This window comes from Centropristis striata, chromosome 5, assembly GCF_030273125.1.
Source record: "Centropristis striata isolate RG_2023a ecotype Rhode Island chromosome 5, C.striata_1.0, whole genome shotgun sequence".
Classification (NCBI taxonomy): Eukaryota; Metazoa; Chordata; class Actinopteri; order Perciformes; family Serranidae; genus Centropristis; species Centropristis striata.
Window position 1 is genome coordinate 40,507,701 of NC_081521.1, and position 18,534 is coordinate 40,526,234.

General features: G+C 37.1%; 1 protein-coding gene across 4 annotated transcripts in view; it reads right to left on the reverse strand.

Annotated features, from left to right (window-relative positions):
* The window catches only part of LOC131972114 (IQ motif and SEC7 domain-containing protein 1-like), a 139,900-nt gene that overhangs the window by 13,434 nt on the left and 107,932 nt on the right, over positions 1-18,534 (reverse strand). For 3 of the 4 annotated variants that reach the window (XM_059333878.1, XM_059333880.1, XM_059333881.1), the window contains 7 exons: positions 14,548-14,827; positions 10,439-11,718; positions 8,572-8,733; positions 6,823-6,945; positions 5,358-5,524; positions 3,852-3,991; positions 1,068-1,097 (listed from right to left, as the gene is read on the reverse strand). In XM_059333878.1, coding sequence (XP_059189861.1) covers positions 1,068-1,097; positions 3,852-3,991; positions 5,358-5,524; positions 6,823-6,945; positions 8,572-8,733; positions 10,439-11,718; positions 14,548-14,827 — 2,182 coding nt within the window. Of the gene's footprint in view, positions 1-1,067; positions 1,098-3,851; positions 3,992-5,357; positions 5,525-6,822; positions 6,946-8,571; positions 8,734-10,438; positions 11,719-14,547; positions 14,828-16,204; positions 17,502-18,534 lie in introns of those variants that run through there. The other variant, XM_059333879.1, reaches the window with a different exon arrangement.

Genomic DNA, 18,534 nt, shown 5'->3' on the forward strand with positions numbered 1-18,534 from the left:
ACTTAACCCTTTAAACCTGTATGGTCAATCTTTTTGTATAACTAACTAAATGACTAACTAAATCCAAAAATAGTTGGTTTTCATCAGGCTTGTTTCACCTAATTATCTGGTAACATAGCATCGATTATTGTTGCTATAGTTAACTTTATTCTTTCTTATAAAAGTTTGGTAACACTTTCCAATAACCATCAAAGTGATGTTTATAGATGGTTTATAAACCAATTATTAACCATTTACAAAGTGCTATACATCATTTTGAAATCATTTACATACTTAACATTGGTGTTAAAAATGTTATAATGATTATTAATAAACTAATAATTATAATGTAATTGTTTCTTAATGGTAAAGTAACTATCAACTTACATTAATATACATATTAATATATATACATATACATACATATACATATTATACATATATATATATAGTTCAACATTAATACATTTTCTATTTACCACTCCAAATGGCCTATATATGGTTTATAAATGATGATTAAACTTTAATAAACTATCTGTTTACCATTGATAAATGGTCTATTTACCATCTATAAATGATGGTTATTGTAAAGTGTTACCAAAAGTTTCCTTATGCACTGAGGTAACCAACCTTGAGGAGTCCTTGCATCCAAAAACATAAAAGTATTTACCATCGGTACTGTTTTATTAGCACTAATGTATTCCAAAATAATGTACTTCTACTGGTGCTAAATCATTGCACAGCCCCTCCCATAACTAATAATCTCCATACAAATGAGGGACCTACGTATATTTTACTGCACCCAGCAGTGATGTACACCCTGCTGAGCACAGAATCTGTGAACACCGCAGCTCAGTGCCACCTAACAATTTATGTCTCTTGATTCGGTCCCGAGGGAGCAGTGATGACAGATGTGATGCTTCGGGGGCAAAATTTTCGGCTAATCCGCCTCTAAAACTACCTGTTTGATGTGCATTAAGTGCACCGCCCCGGGACAGAGAAAACACAGGAAGCTGTGCGCATACAGTGAAATATTGAATGAAAAATGATCAAATATGGTGTGATTCATGTATATTTAGCCTACTTACACATCCCAGGCCGTGATGGAGGGATCCAATCTAAAAGGAGAGGACAAAGAAGATGTTATATGCAGCTGTTTTGTTGGGAATCTTAACACCAGTGCCTCTGATAACATGAACATGGACTCTCTCCTGTTTATTAATGACCCAATATAAGGGTTTACCCTTGCAGAGTGTGCACCTACAGTCTATTAAAGTGGCGATGAAGAGCTATGCAGCTCTCGGGCTCTGTGTACAGGGTGGTGATCTTTCTCTGCTGCAGGACTCGAGGGAGTCTGTAATGATGTTGGAGTGAAAACAGATCCTCCCCTAGAAGCCCACTCTGGTGGTCCTGGTTATTAAGGAGAGGAATTTGGCTTTGGTTTTTATTTTAAAGTGTTTTACAGAGTGTCCTCCCGAGCTTTTAATTCTGCAGCTAAATGGCGACGAGGGATCCTTTTTCAATACATTAAATTATTACTGGCAGAGCAGGAGAGATTCCATCCCACTGGAAAGCAACTGAAACAAAGTCCTCTATGTCCCTGAGGCTGCATAGGTTAATCACACTTTTAACCTTCACACATGAAAGAGATATCATTGCCTGCAGGACAATGCAGATATCCTGCTGCCCTGCTCCTGAGGGGCTGCAGCACAGTCAGAACTACATTTGATATTTGCTCTGGTTCAGTATTCATACACAGAATTAACTGACTAATAATTAATAATTAACAGATTACTGCAATTTATGCAGCCAAATTAACTGCTGGATTCAACCACCTCTCCCTCTGCGACTTAGTAAGAACTACCATGTGCTACAGCAGCTGGAAGCACTCATTTTTCATCCGACTGCAGCACTGGGCGACATCTTTCAAGGGCTTCGGGTGTGTTAAAATCACCAGCGTGAAGGTCTCAGCCCAGGCATGTGCCCCCCTTTACACACATCAATACCTTAAGGCAGTAGTTCTCAACCTTTTTGAGTCGCGACCCCCAATTTAACATGCATGTTGTCCGTGACCCCCGCTCACTGAACACAATCTCACACGCACAGTTCAGATCACCCCAAAGACGACACAAAATGACCAAAAAAAAGACACAAAATGACCAAAAAAAGACACAAAATGACCAAAAAATGACACAAAATGACCAAAAAAGACACAAAATGACTCAAAAAAGACATAAAATGACCAAAAAAGACACAAAATGACCAAAAAGACACAAAATGACCCAAAAAAGACACAAAATGACCAAAAAGACACAAAATGAACAAAAAATAAACACAAAATGACCAAAAAAAGACACAAAATGACCCAAAAAAGACATAAAATGACCAAAAAAGACACAAAATGACCAAATAAAACACAAAATGACCAAAAAAAGACACAAAATGACAAAAAAAGACACAAAATGGCAAAAAAAAAAGACATTAAATGACCAAAAAAGACTAAAACACATGAACACATGAACACTTTAACACAGTGAAGACAGAGCTGACTTCCAAAATGATTTGGCGACCCCCAGAAATCATCTCGCGACCCCAATTGGGGTCCCGACCCCAAGGTTGAGAATAGCTGCCTTAAGGTACAAAAGATTTTGGTAACACTTTACAATAACCATCATTTATAAATGGTAAACAGATAGTTTATTATTGTTTAATTGTCATTTATGAACCATAACCATGACCATATAGGCCATTTAGAATGGTAAATAGATAATTTATTAATGTTTAACTAACTAAATCATTACTTATATATATTATAAATGGCAAAAAAGATGGTATATTAATGCAAGTTTATAGTTACTTTACCATTAACAAACAATTAGATTATAATTAATAGTTTATTAATAGTTTTAGTTGCACTCATTATAACATTTTTAACACCATATTAAGTATGTAAATTATATTGAAATGATTAATTTACCTTTAAGAAATTGGTTGAAAACAATATATCGATTAAATAGCACTTTGTAAATGGTTAATAATTGGTTTATAAACCATCTATAAACATTATTTAGTTGGTTATTGTAAAGTGTTACCAAGATTTTCTAAATGTCTTTGTTCCTTCCATTGATTTTAAACTCAGTAAATGGTGAGAAAAGTGGTATTTTTATTTGTAAAAAGTCATTCTAGTCAGATAAGGGTCTCTAAATACTGATTACAGAATAAGCAACACTGTGAATATCTTATAGACACTTCAGAGAATGATGTCCTACAATGGAAATGATAATGTATTTTATTGAACTTAGTACAGTAGATCAGTAGTTCTCAACTTTTTTGAGTCGCGACCCCCAATATAACATGCATGTTGTCCGCGACCCCCGCTCACTGAACAGAATCTCACAGGCACAGTTCAGATCACCCAAAAAAGAAACAAAATGTCCAAAAAAGACACAAAATGACAAAAAAAGACACAAAATGACCAAAAAAGGGACCAAAATGACCAAAAAAGACACAAAATGACCAAAAAAAGACACAAAATTACTAAAAAAAGACACAAAATGACCAAAAAAAGACACAAAATTACCAAAAAAGACACAAAATTGCCAAAAAAAGACACAAAATGACTAAAAAAAGACACAAAATGACCAAAAAAGACACAAAACGACTAAAAACAACAACACAAAATGACCAAAAAAAGACACAAAATGACCAAAAAAGACACAAAACGACAAAAAACAACAACACAAAATGACCAAAAAAAGACAGAGCTGACTTCTAAAATGATTTGGCGACCCCCAGAAATCATCTCGCGACCCCAATTGGGGTCCCGACCCCAAGGTTGAGAACAGCTGCAGTAGATAATAAACAGTACTCACTGGTTTCTTTCCCACAATGAGCTTCTCCACCTTCTGCACCTGTGAGACGTGGTCTTCATTGGTCTTGAGCTCTCGCTTACGGATCCTTTCGTAGATGCCGACCAGAGTCTCCCGAGGAATATCCTCTCCATCATCCACACCTGGCACACAGGTAAGAGCAGAGTTACAAGATAATACACCAAGGTCTAGGTCAGACGTGGTTATTAGGCGGCCCGCGGGCCACATCCGGCCCGTTGGCTGTCCTTGTGCGGCCCACGTGAGGTCACCCAGAAATTAGAAATCAATACAACCGCAGTGCTTTTATTTTGAAGGCGATTTATGTATATCTGAGTTGCACTTCAGCAAACAAGCACTTTTACTGTAGTTAAGACAACAAATATAGCCACTGATATATATGACAGAATAAAATAAACTTTAACAAACCTTGTGTCCTGTCAGTCAGCCACTATAGAAGCATTTTAGATACTTTATATAAACTTTATATGAATTACGAAGCACTCGTTATTACTCGTTATGTCGTTCTTTTTTCATTTAACTGTTGCACCTGTTATTTCCTGTCTCTACCTTTCAAAATTAAAGCACCCGTTTCACACTGGACGGCACCTTTTCAAAATAAAAGCATCAAAACATTGTAAAACAAAAACATTTACAAAAATGGGGAAAAAAGCTATATAATACAAAAACATCAATAGGAACCTTGCTAAAGGTCATTTACAGTTGTGTTTAAAATAAATGGAAAAGTTATATAGTGATTGGAGTATTTACTACTTATTACTGCTATATAGCAGTAATAACACAGAATAGAATAGAACAAGGACACTTACGAAGATAAAAAGAAGATCAGTTGGTAGGTAAGGTACAGTGGCAAGACAGTTGCTATAGCGACTAGACAGTATATAATAATAGTACAGTATGTAATATATAATAATAATAATAATAATAATAATAAAATAAAATAATAATAATAATAATAATAATGCCAGTCTAATAATAATAGTAGTTGTAGTATATTCAAATCTACTGTGTCAGAACACTGAATCTGGAAAGGATTTTATTTTGATCTTCTTCTATCTTCTATTCATATTGCAAGGACATAAAAGTACTGTGGGTGTATTATGCACGCAGCAATTTTGCAATAGCAACAAATATATTTTGTCAGAACTCTCAACACCCACACAGGATAAATTAATTAAAAGGTGCAATAAAACGGACATGTGCAATACAATTGATATGTGCAAAACACTCAATTTACCTCATGTATAAATTATAGCATTTTAAGTAGCCATTTATTTATTTTTATACTTATTTATTACATCACATGTCCTTTTTTGTCCGTTTTTGTCCTTGTTTAGCTCGGTATTTTTTAAATGTTTTTACTCATGTTGTCTTGTGTTATGATTGTCATAACTAATAATTCAATTTCGTTGTATAGTGAACTATATAATGACAATAAAGACTATTTGATTTGATTTGATTTGATTTGATTTTGTTCACAGATTGTGATACCTCTTAAATTCTTGATAAAGTCCTCCAGCTTCATCTTCCTCTCAGGTTTGACGTTGGGGCTGTACATGTCGGTGTTGAGGAGGATGATGGCGAACGCCAAGATGAAGATGGTGTCCGGGTTCCTGAACTGCCGCACCACTGTGGGGTTACAGATGCAGTAGCGCTGGCTGGAGACAGGAGAGCAAAATCACCCCTCTGAACTTCTAACCACGCTCACATTACAACACATACACGGTCCTGCTCAAAGTGAGGAAACATTTTCAACATTTCAAGAAGAAAACAGAAGTAGAACCCAGCGTTTGTTCTCCTTCTGTACCGATAATCACCTAGACAATACAGCTGTGTGGAAACCAAGCAGAAATGACTTTTAAAAAAATCAATACAAGTCTGAAAAAAGTGCTTCTAGTGTTACAATCACAAAGCGTGATAACATGCAGTGTTTTTATGGCTGTGTAAGGATTAACACAGCATCAGTGTGTTCCTAAAACACAATCATTCATTGTGATCATCTTTGGCTCAGGATTGATTGTTTTCTGCTGTTTTACTGTGCAATTATTGGTCAATTTTCACTACGTTTAACCCTCCTGTTATGTTGCAAGTCAAACTGACGCATTTCAAAGTTTAAAAATCTAAAAAAATAAATAGTTAATAGTATTTTTTCATTAAAAGAAAAAATGTAATATACATACACTACCGGTTAAAAGTTTTAGAACACCCCAATTTTTCCAGTTTTTTATTGAAAATCAAGCAGTTCAAGTCAAATGAACAGCTTGAAAGGGTCCAAAGGTAAGTGGTGAACTGCCAGAGGTAAATAAAAAAAGGTAAAATATAACGTACATTTCAGAATTATACAAGTAGGCCTTTTTCAGGGAACAAGAAATGGGTTAACAACTTAACTCTATGGAGTCTTGGGCTATTTTGTCCATTTTTGAATTCTTTTCATGTCATTTTGTGTCTTTTTTAGTCCTTTAGTCCAACATAAAATGTGATTTTGAATCTTTTTTTTACTTTCAAAACACTATCATGCTCAATAAAGAATTTTAAATTTAATGTCGCAAATGTGCATTAATTTCAGAGTACACTGAGACATTAAACTGCATAATTTTCAATTAAATTCTGGAAAAGTTGGTGTGTTATAAAACTTTTGACCAGTAGTGTATATATATATATATATATATTTAGTTTAGTTTAGTTTAGTTTTAAGTTTAACATGCATTTTTTTTTGGAAAAATGAGAATTATCCTCATTGAACCATCATCTGGGAGAGGAAAAGAACACTATTGCACTAAATATTGATTGAAAGGGTTATTAATGGAGTTATCAATGAAATATAAACAATGTTTATTGGGATTATTTCGTTTCTGACACTTCTGGAGAGTTAAACATGGCCCGGGTTGTTGCTGTTCCTGAAAAAATGAACATAACAGGAGGGTTAAAGGATACGTGTTCCAGTGTGTGAACTAACCTGAAGGCTTCGATGAGCCGCTCCACTTTCTGGGCCTCGCCCTGAACACGGATGTGGTTCTGAAATTTCCTGAGAGCTTCGTCCAGCTCCATGCCCTGGAAGTCCATCTCATCCACCACACAGCTGATTCACAGGGGACCAAGGTGATTATAGTTAACGAAAACTAACGAAATAACGAAAACTAGAATTGAAAAAACATTTTCGTTAACTGAAATAAAAATAAAAAACGATAACTAACTGAAACTGTATTGTGTGGTTACAAAACTAACTAAAACTAACTAAAATTATAGTGAAAATGTCTTTAGTTTTCGTTTTTGTCAACTTTTTTCATTCATAATTCAGTGTTTCTATTTGAACATGCAACACATGGTGAATATGTTTACTGAGACTGGGATGTTTACACTAGAACCAAAATTCAAAACACCCAGAACTGTAAGAATTAATAACCTTATTGGGGCTGAGATGGATAATAAAAGGAAATAAACGCAAAATGTATTATGACCTCTTTGAATCTCGCACCCAACGTACAGCCCATTACAAAAAAACTAAAACTAACACTAAAACTAATAAAAACTAAACTAAAACTAAGCATTTTCAAAAAATAAAAACTAAACTAAAACTAGCAAACTGACTCTAAAAACTAACTAAAACTAACTGAATTTGAAAATAAAAATTCATAACAAAATTAAAACTAAAACTAATGAAAAATCCAAAACTATTATAACCTTGCAGGGGACACCAAACAATGAATCACATCATCACCAATTGTTTTATATCTAACAAGGCTAAGTTAGCTTCAATTCCTATTCTACTCCCTAGACCTCTCGTTTTGTAGTTCTTCCGTATTAGGGTTGTGAAAACCTATTTCTACCCAATATATCAAATATCACACACTGTCTAAGAAATAATTATACTGTATGTATATTATATATGCTAAAAAAAGACAACAATGTTTGTTTAATGAAGATATTTTAACTAAAACAGGAGAGCAGAGTCCGGGCCATTTACAGTGAAGCGCGATTCAATGAGATCGCACAGCACATCCGGTAGATTACAAAATAAAACAGATTTCAAAATAAAACACAGCGGATCGTCTTTTTCTGGCGAGATCTTGGCCACAAAGTGATTATGTACATTCACTGAGTGAATATTTAGAAAATAAAACATATATTTCTCGCTAGAAATGTGATGAAATTCCATTTTTATGCAGAAACTAAGTCAAAATATTGATTTTTTTCACTAAAAATGAGAGAACTGTCCACCATGTTTTTCGTTCCGACCGCCGGGACCTTGAAAGTCACGTGACTTGGACACAAACCAATAGGAAAAAATACCAGTTTGGGATATGACTGTCATTAACTTGCATTGTAGCGAAATCCGTGTCAATTTCACGGAAATTTGAGTGATTCCGTGGCTATTCCACAGATTTTGAGTTAAGAAAATCCGTGGCTATTTCACGGATTTCTGTGAGACCATGTTGATCCATCCATTACTTTACTTGATGAAACAACTGTTAAAGTTCATTCATAAAAGTGTTGCTGTTTGACTACTATATTAGCAGTTTCAGCTCTAGTTTCCTTTAAATTGACCAAACTGAGTGTTTATAAAAGAGGATGTTTCAAGAGATTTCTGGAGTAATTTTTATGCTCTCAGTGTATTTACACACATTTTGAGCTGTTCTCCACTGACTTTTTATCCAATTATACTTTGGTTTAAGGAAGATGGCATGAGAATAAAAATCAGACTTACTCCAAGACGTCTCTGTTGAACTGTTTCTGTCGATTGCCGAGAAATTCTCCAATCATCTGCCTGCTCAGCCCCTTCCTCTGCAGGAGGAAGTGAGCCACGCCGACTGGTGTGTCAGGGATGAATCCTCTTTCAGTCAGGTACTGGATGCCCTTTTCTGGTTTCCTGATAAATTAAATAAACATTAAGATGCAGGTAAATTAAAATAATGTCAAAACAAATCTGTTAAATCGTAAAAAATAAGACAAAAAATGAGGAAATGTCTTGAGGTATCTTCTACAACTTATATTAAGGAATTCTTGAGGCATGTTTAGTTCTCTAACCCAGCTATTCTCAACCTTGGGGTCGGGACCCCAATTGGGGTCGTGAGATGATTTCTGGGGGTCGCCAAATCATTTTGGAAGTCAGCTCTGTCCCCACTGTGTTAAAGTGTTCATGTGTTAATGTGTTTTAGTCTTTTTGGTCACTTAATGTCTTTTTTTGGTCATTTTGTGTGTTATTTTGTCATTTTGTGTCTTTTTTAGTCATTTTGTGTCTTTTTTGGATAATTTTTTGCCTTTTTTTAGTCATTTTGTGTTTTTTTTTGATAATTTTGTGGTCAATTTGTGTCTTTTTTGGTCATTCTGTTTCCTTTTTTGGGTCATTTTGTGTCTTTTTTGTCATTTTGTGTCTTTTTTGTCATTTTGTTTCTTTTTTAGGTCATTTTGTGTCTTTTTTTGGGTAATTTTGTGTCTTTTTTTTGGTAATTTTGCGTCTTTTTTGGTAATTTTGTGTCTTTTCTGGTCATTTTGTGTCTTTTCTGGTCATTTTGTTTCCTTTTTTTGGTCATTTTGTTTCTTTTTTTGGGTGATCTGAACTGTGCGTGTGAGATTGTGTTCAGTGAGCGGGGGTCATGGACAACATGCATGTTAAATTGGGGGTCACGACTCAAAAAGGTTGAGAACTACTGCTCTAACCAACTAGAAATTTGTTTTAATGCCTGTTTCTTAAATATGAACAAAGAATCTCAAAGAAATGTTGTATACTGCAGTCATGTACAACTACAGACAAACTAAAATGCCTACTTAATTTCTTCTTAGCTGCAAATATCTTTCAAACGATCTTTGTATTTGATATTAATACAGATAATTAAAGTTCTGAGGACAACTCATCTAATATTTGTTCAAACTCTGGTTGCAATTTCAGTATTTTTAGTGATTTTGTATATGTCTGTCTTGTCTGTTTTTCTATTTTATTTTATTGTCTGTATTGTATTGTATTGTATTGTATTGTATTGTATTGTTTCCTTTCATTGTATTGTGCTGAGTTGTGTTATGTCTTGATGTTTTGTGTGTAGGACCCCCTCGTAAACGAGTTGTGACAACTCGAGGCGCCACTTAGTTTGAGTTTTGTGTGACCAACTTTTATTTTCAAAAACTGACTCTTTTGTTTATTGGGTACCTGAAAAGGACTATTTTTTGTTTGGAAGGAAGAGACTAATTTTGGTGTTTTGGGCTGTGTCAAGTATGGGTTGTATTTTGGGCATTGAATTGTATAATACACTGTGTTGAATTGCAATATCTTGTGTGTGTGTGTTTTGTGATTAAGGGGTCGACTTTGACAAAGGTGGCTTAAGTCTGGTTGTTAGTAGGGTCCTGTGTAAGGTTGACAACTCAAAAAATACAAAGAAAATTGTCAGATTAGCTCTGACTGGCACCCCGGCACTGTCTAACCGCTACAAAGGGGCTTATCCTACGAAAATAAACTTCAATATATGACACACAGTGAGAGAAGGATTCTAGGCTTTTCCTACATCACCTCTATTTATCATAGGCCAATAATCAATGCAAACACTGGTCAAGCACCTGCTCCTGCAGAGCGGAGTACCTACTTGTTGAAGAGGTTCAGGCCGATGCGGTAGTATCTCTTGCGAATAACGTCATTACTGAAGATGGGCGAGTCCCAGCTGTTGCGCGTCTCTTTGTGGTAGGTCTGCTTGCTGAGCGTCTGCTCCCGTAGGCTGTCTCTCGACGACGACTCGGAGCTGCAGTTGATGGTGTCGTTAGAGTTGGATGTGCTGTTGATGCTGTCGTTGTCCCCGTCGGAGAAGTCGGATTCGGACTTGCTCTGTCTGTTCGCCGAGCCGTTGATGGCCAAGTGGCTCTCCAGCTGGCGGTGGCGGTGGCGCAGCGGCGCGTCGTCGTCACGGGAGGAAGCTCGTGGCGGCGGGCCGTGGGAAATGTGTTTGGGGCTCGCCTGGGACGACGTTACGATGTGGCCGTGCGGTTCGTACACGGGCGGCCGTTTGACGGAGCTGCGCTCGGAGCGGTCGCTGAGCTCCGCCGAGCTGTCGCTAGGAGGTTCTATGGTCAACAAAGGAAGGTGGTCCATTCTGAGACGCTGCTCTTGGCACTCTAGAGACGGAGTGCTGCGGCAGCTCGTGTCTGTGTCACGACCCTCGTCTTTAGGGTCGATAGGCCAGTAGTCCTGGGAGGAATTGACTGAGCGCAACCGCAGGTCTGACTCCGTGCTGGAGGGCTGGTCCCCCGACCTCGACAGAGCGATAGACGGGGACATGTCCTCCTCATCGATGAAAAGAGTCACGTCGCTATAGGAGGCCAGCGTTTCATCGTGCATTCGTCCAGCTGCCCTGCGGTGGGACTTCACCTGATAGGGCACCTCCCTCTCCACCTTAGAGCAGCCCATGGCCTCGGGGTCCGGACCCTCGTCCCCTTGAAGGCTGCGACAGTTCAGTGCATCGTCTATCGACTCCGCCAGAGATTTCACCTGCCTGGAAAAGGCGTCCTCCAGCTCCGTGATGGCATCCGTCAGGTCCCCCTGCTGGGCCGGGTGGGACGCCATGTTGGCCTGCTGGTGGACCTCTATGTCTCCACACTCAGACTGCACCATGGACAGCGGGGTGCCGTCCTCCGTCATGGACACCTGCCTCCCTTCGAAGTAGGAGCTGTGCACTTTTTCAGGGCCCTCAAATGAGAGCTGCATCCTCATGTTGGAGAGAACGATGCGCCTGGACATGCGGTTCTCAGACATGGAGCTCCTGAGACGTTCAAAGTTCTTGTTCATCTGATACTGGCGGAAGGCTGTTTGGATGGTGCGGGCCGCATGCCGAGTTATGAATCGTCCACCATATTTACGCTCCAGCATCTCCACCTAGAGAAAAGAGAAAAGTAAATTAATTTTGGCAGCCATGCTGTAGATATTTATTCACTTCTGGATGCCACTAATCAAATAGTTTTCAGAGGGTTTGTAAAAAAAATTGAAAGGTTATCTTCAGGTTCATACTAGAACATGTTAACTTGATTTAATATTCAAAACATTTATTATTTCTCTCATACTGGCTGCGTAAATATACCCAAAATATGGTTGATATTGTTTAAGGCAGCTGTTCTCAACCTTGGGGTCGGGACCCCAATTGGGGTCGCGAGATGATTTCTGGGGGTCGCCAAATCATTTTGGAAGTCAGCTCTGTCTCCACTGTGTTAAAGTGTTCATGTGTTTTCGTCTTTTTTTGGTAATTTTGTGTTCTTTTTAGTCATTTTGTGTCTTGTTTTTGTCATTTTGTGGTCAATTTGTGTCTTTTTTGGTCATTTTGTTTCCTTTTTGATCAATTTGTGTCTTTTTTGGTCAATTTGTTTCCTTTTTGGTCATTTTGTGTCTTTTTTGCTCAATTTATTTCCTTTTTGCTCAATTTGTGTCTTTTTTTGGTCATTTTTGTGTCTTTTTTTGGTCATTTTGTGTCCTTTTTTTGGTCATTTTGTGTCTTTTTTTGTCATTTTGTGTCTTTTTTGGTCATTTTGTTTCCTTTTTGGTCATTTTGTGTCCTTTTTTGTTCATTTTGTGTCTTTTTTTGGTCATGTTGTGTCTTTTCTGGTCATTTTGTGTCTTTTTTGGTCATTTGTTTACTCTTTTTGGTCATTTTGTTTCTTTTTTGGGTGATCTGAACTGTGCGTGTGAGATTCTGTTCAGTGAGCGGGGGTCGCAGACAACATGCATGTTAAATTGGGGGTCGCGACTCAAAAAGGTTGAGAACTACTGGTTTAAGGGCCTAATTTAACCAAAACCATGATTTCTTCTTAAACCTAAATAAACTGCTACTTAAAACTGAAAATACAAACTGAAGTAGAAAATAAAGGTATTCTTGTATCTCACAGGAAGCAAACCTCAGTCTTGTGTTCAACCCGTTCCTCCACAACAGTCTGCTCATCGGAAGCTTTCTGTTTTCTGTCAGGAAGCCAGATCTCTCATGTGCTAAAACCGTGGGTGAGATACTCAGATGGGGGGCGATATATTCTAACGAGCCTGCATGTGACATAGGAAGGGAGCTAAACCCGAGAGGCTTGTTGGATCCGATACTTTCTATACTGGGTTGGCACAACAGATACCCAAACATTTATGCACTGAAAACATGATATGCCCCCTTAACAACTTAAATCTAGCAGGAAATATCTCATAACTCCACACACAATTCATCATTTTTAACCCTTTATCGGGCGAAGAACTTTATTTGGTAACTTCAGGTAATATTTCAAGAAAAAAGTTGCAAATTTACTAGATTAAAGTGGCAGATCTACAAGAAAAAAAAGTTGCAGATTTAAGAGATTTAAAGTGGCAAATCTGTGCGAAAAAAGTTGCAGATTTACGAGAAAAAAGTGGGGAAAAAAGCAACTTTTTTCTTGCAGATTCACCACTTTAAATCTCATAAATCTGCACATTTTTTCTCGTAGATTTGCCACTTTAATCTCGTAAACTTATTTCTCAAAATATATTATAAATATATATAAAATATTATATATAAAATATATATATAGATGGGGGGCGATATATTCTAACTAGCCTGCATGTGACATAGGAAGGGAGCTAAACCCGAGAGGCTTGTTGGATCCCATATTTTCTATACTGGGTTGGCACAACAGATACCCAAACGTATAAGCAAAAGCACGGAAAAAATGATACACAACTTATATCTAGCAGGAAATATCTCATAACTCGGTTACTGCTACGTAACCCACACACTAGGTTGTCAAAAGTATCGATACTCAAAAAAGTATCGATACTAAAATGTTTTATCCGAATACAATTCTCATTTTCAAAAGTATCGATCCAACAAGTTATTAAGCAGCTAAACCATACAACCTCAAAATATTGTTCTAATTGTTATTGTTTATTGTATTTATTTGTTTTTTGCACTACCTCAGACCTGAAGCCTGTTATCATAGTTGCAGTTTCTTTTTGCACAACTGTTTTTATTATAAATATTTAACCTGTGGTTATGTTCATTTTTACATGTTGCATTTTTCTTGTTAATAAGGGTTTGGGTTAGGGTTGCTTTCTTTTATTGTTATTAGTTTTTCTTTTCATTTCATTTAAAATGAATAACAGAATTATAATAATCTATTGTAAATATTGCTTTCCTTATCTTGTTATCTTTTTTTCTGATGCTTGCTTTGGCAATATATACATTGTTACGTCATGCCAATAAAGCAAATTGAATTGAATTGAATTGAATAAAAATATTTCTGTTAAATTTTGGGGTCTTTGTTTTTATCCTTGTGGTATCGAAAATGGTATCGAGTATCGAATATTTTCCTGAGTATCGGTATCGAGTCGAAAATTTTAGTATTGTGACAACCCCACACAATTCATAATTTTTAAAGACAAATTGTTTATGACACCTTTATTCTCTTTTACGATACTGGTCACTGATTGGCCCTTAAGGTGGAATAAACTTCCAGTCACCCGTCGTTATTGCTTTCTTTTATTGTTATTAGTTTTTCTTTTCATTCCATTTAAAACGAATAACAGAATTAGAATAATTTATTGTAAATATTGCTTTCCTTATCTTGTTATCTTTTTTTCTGATGCTTGCTTTGGCAATATATACATTGTTACGTCATGCCAATAAAGCCAATTGAATTACAATAATGTAGAAACTCTGATGAACTCTGAAGCAAACTATTCAGCGAGGCTACTGTGGAGTACCTGTTTGTCCTGGAGGTCAGCAGAGAGCTCATAGCTCTCGGAGAGCGAGCGGGACCGCTTGATGGCCTCCTCCTCCGCCTGCTTACGGAGGATGGACTGCGAGTGCTGGAGTTTGGGCCGACGGGGTCTCTGGGGCCCGGGCTGGACGCCGTGGCTGTAGAGCGGGCTGTCGAACCGGTCGGGGCTGATGGCTGAGCCGTGAGTCACCGGGCCCTGGCCGTAGCCGGCGCCACCGTCCAGGGAAGGGCCGCTCTCACCGGGCCGTCCATCCCCCTCCACGCTGCAACAAGAGAGCAAAGGGATGCTTAGATGGTTCATCAAGATTAGACAATGAGCATTACATTCTTTTTTTATTTTTTTATTATCTTTTTATTAGGAAAAGTACAAATGGATGTACAGCTGTTGTAGACCTTAATATAAAGCGTTCCCGGCCTTTCTGTGTTGACTAAAAAGTGAAAATATAGCCATGTCCTGATTTCTGTCTAATTTCTACATCATTTATGTATATTATGCAAATGAGATGTTGCAGAAGGTTGCATGACTGCGCCATGATAATAGATTAATTTCTGAACTTCACGAACATGATCTCTGTCTCTTAGACCTTTATATAAGTCAACTAGGAGCAAAATTTCAAGTTTGAAATGAATTAGCTCATTGTGCTAATTAGGCTTATTTCCCATCATGCAACTCTTTGCAGCAAGTGATCTGTTTCATTCTGAAGAGTCAGCTTTTTCAAAACCAACATGGCTCAGTTCAAAATTTTGTTTCAAAACAAAACTTCTCATCTCTTCTTATCATCACTTATTGTAAGTCGCTTTGGACAAAAGCGTCTGCTAAATGACATGTAATGTAATGTAATGTAATGTTAGTATCAAAGTTGTACAGAGCCAAAGGTTTTGTATCAATAGCTTCTTGTTCCAAATGTTTATGTCCATTCCCTTTTTAATAATATGAATAAGTAAAGAAAAAACAAAGACATACAATTTAACTATCTACATCCAGAGGGGTATGGAGGCAAAAAGTAAATACATAATATGAATAAATAAATAAATATAAATGTCTGTAGCAGTTGGGCATCATTCAGTTGTATTCATGTCACTGATATACAGCGGGAGACCCAAAAAAAAAAAAAAAGGAAATCAAACTATAAGTTTCTTCAACTCATTACCTTTACAAAATCCGCATTACATTCTTGAGTGTGGTAGAAGTATTATCAGGTTAATCGCGGCTGGATTTCTGATCCATCTTATTAAATGTCAGAGAAAAAAATGGCTTAACTTCAGGGACTTATAGCTTTACGCTTCAATAGAAAAATCTTAAACTCTAGTACTGTGTCTCTGTTATCCAATATAAAGAAACGTATGGTGTGACAGAAGTGAACTGCAGTGTGTGTACATTTCTGGAATGTGCTGATTGTACGACTTTACAGTTAAATCAACATTCATTCAGCTGCCTAATACTGGTACCTATCTGAGTAATAATAATAAGTCTTGTTAATCTGACAGTCTGCCGCAGGATTTGCTGTTTTACATTCAAAAAACACAAATGCCACGTAAACACTCTCCAAATATTAAACACATCCAGTCACCCGTCGTCCTCCAGGGATTACTTCTCACACAAATAACTTGAAGAAAAAAAAAACAAGCAGGTTACTCACTCACTCTTACATTCTGCCGTACTACAAGGGGACTGCTGCTTATTGCGGAAAGACCGTCTATTCTCTATAAACTGCCAGCTCTTCCTCCATATCTTGTCCACCATTCTTTCAGTCAAATGAAGTCCAGAGTACAGAGGCTCCTCCAGGAAACCAAAGTTTATTCCACCTTAAGGGCCAATCAGTGACCAACTGCAGTTACATCATGTTTGCCGTAGCGCCAGCACACAGTTCCAATGCATGTGACAAAGTCCAGTTCAGAATAGAATGACAGAGCAAATACAAACTTTAGCGGTCCCTTAGAAACAGCTGAGATGTGGGTGTATTTGTTCCCCACCTGCTCAATAAGTAACATTACACTAACTAACATTTCTTCTCCTCCACGGTACAGCGCATTCACAGTTCGCTGGCAGCCTAATGTGTTTGAACTGTGACTGGACACACCCATACAGTGTACACAATCCACTTCCTTCATTAGACAGCCTGAAATCAACACACAGCAACAACTGCCTGCCAGCAAACATCAACCAGCACTGAGCGGAAAAAACGTGGAACTAAATGTGGTCAAAAGTTCACGGAGCAGATGTATTTGTAAACACTTTCCGTGTGGCTACATTATTCAAGTTTTAATCTAAACTAAATACAGATTTACTGATTTGCAGCCCCACTCAGCACAGCACACCAGCAAAATGTTGCAAAAGCTGGTCAGTCATGGTTCCCTATAACCTATGATCACTTAAAGCTGCAGCTCAGTCTGCTACAATGCATACTTTATCATTTTGTAAATTTGTAATTCAGAACCGATTTGATTTGACCCTCTCTTCCTGTTGATTCTTGTCAAACAGTGAAAGTGCAATATAACATAAGGTAAATGTAAATACTGAACTCACAACAACTCATACAACTGAGTCACTTCTCCTCTCTGAAAAGGTTTCAGACACTTTTTTTTTAGACCAATAGAAATGCTCTGGAGAAGAACCTCTTTTGCAAAACTAGGCACTTCTGCTTTTCTACAGTGTGGAATATGTTGTCCTGCAGAGGCTGCCAAACTACCACTGATTAATGTTAGAATAAGCAGCAAATATTATAATGCCTTTAACCCTATAAAGCCAAATGTATCATATTTGATTCACCCGTTTTTGAGACCTCTACATCATCAGGTATTAATGATGACTAATTTGAAAATTTGTCAATTTTTGCATTTCATACATTATGCCTTAAATATAGCAACATAAAGCATTTTTCTTATTTAGGTAAACTAAGTAAAGGTTGAACTGACATAATTAGGTTTATTTAGAGTAAAATTGAGAAATCTCTCCAACAATTCAAAGAAATACATCATTTATTTTTTTGGTGTGTATTTTTAGATGGCAATCTGCTGGTTCTACTGCATGAAAAAATCATATCAGCAGATGTTTGATGTTGTATTATATGAAAAAAAAATATTTTGTATGTTTAAGAAAAATGTTAAAATGAAAATCAAAGTTTTAATTGGTTAAAAATATTAGGTTTTATATGTGTTCAAGAAAAACAAACTGTGAGAAACAAATTGTACAAAAAGACCTGATGTATCAAATATGATACAAATTAGACTTCATACATGCAAAATCATATATATATATATATTTTTTTTAATTTGTCAGCAGGTTCAATAAACACTCCAGTTTAAAAAAAAAACTGAATTTTCTGGCAATTGTTTCATGGTTCAGGCTTTATAGGGTTAAGTAGCATAGGCATTCACTTCCCCCAAATGCTTCAGCTTAGTGAATTCTTGTGCATCACATCTTGTGCCCCCCTTTCTTTCCTTCTGACCCATCCAGGGTCAGCCAAGGCCACTATGGAAGAACTTCATGGTAAGTTAAAGCTGGCTGACTCCCTCGGGGCAATAGGTACACATAATGTTAAAATGTGGACCAGCAGACAGCAACAGGGCCAATACAGGAGGCATTTACACTGCTGGACTCAAATAAAATGTCTCACAGCACAGAGAGAATCCTTCTTTATTGCATAATCGCCATTGGGATGAATCTCCCCCAACCATCTGTCGTGGCAAACTGTGATGCAGCCATCCCTGGAGTTAAAAGTCACACCTTGCGAGCTGTCACAGCACCAGAGTACAGCCGGTGGTAATTTTTTTGATTTCATTATGTCTTCATTAGAGGCTTGATTACCGATCTGGATAAAGCGCTGATGAACAGAAGATTTAGGTGCAGTCGGACTCACATTTATGTGAAGAAACTTGTGTTTTTTGGCCTAAAACAGTGATTTAAGTTGGTAAAACTTGGAAATATAAATTATTGACATTTAGGGCAATAATGTAAGTTAGCACAACA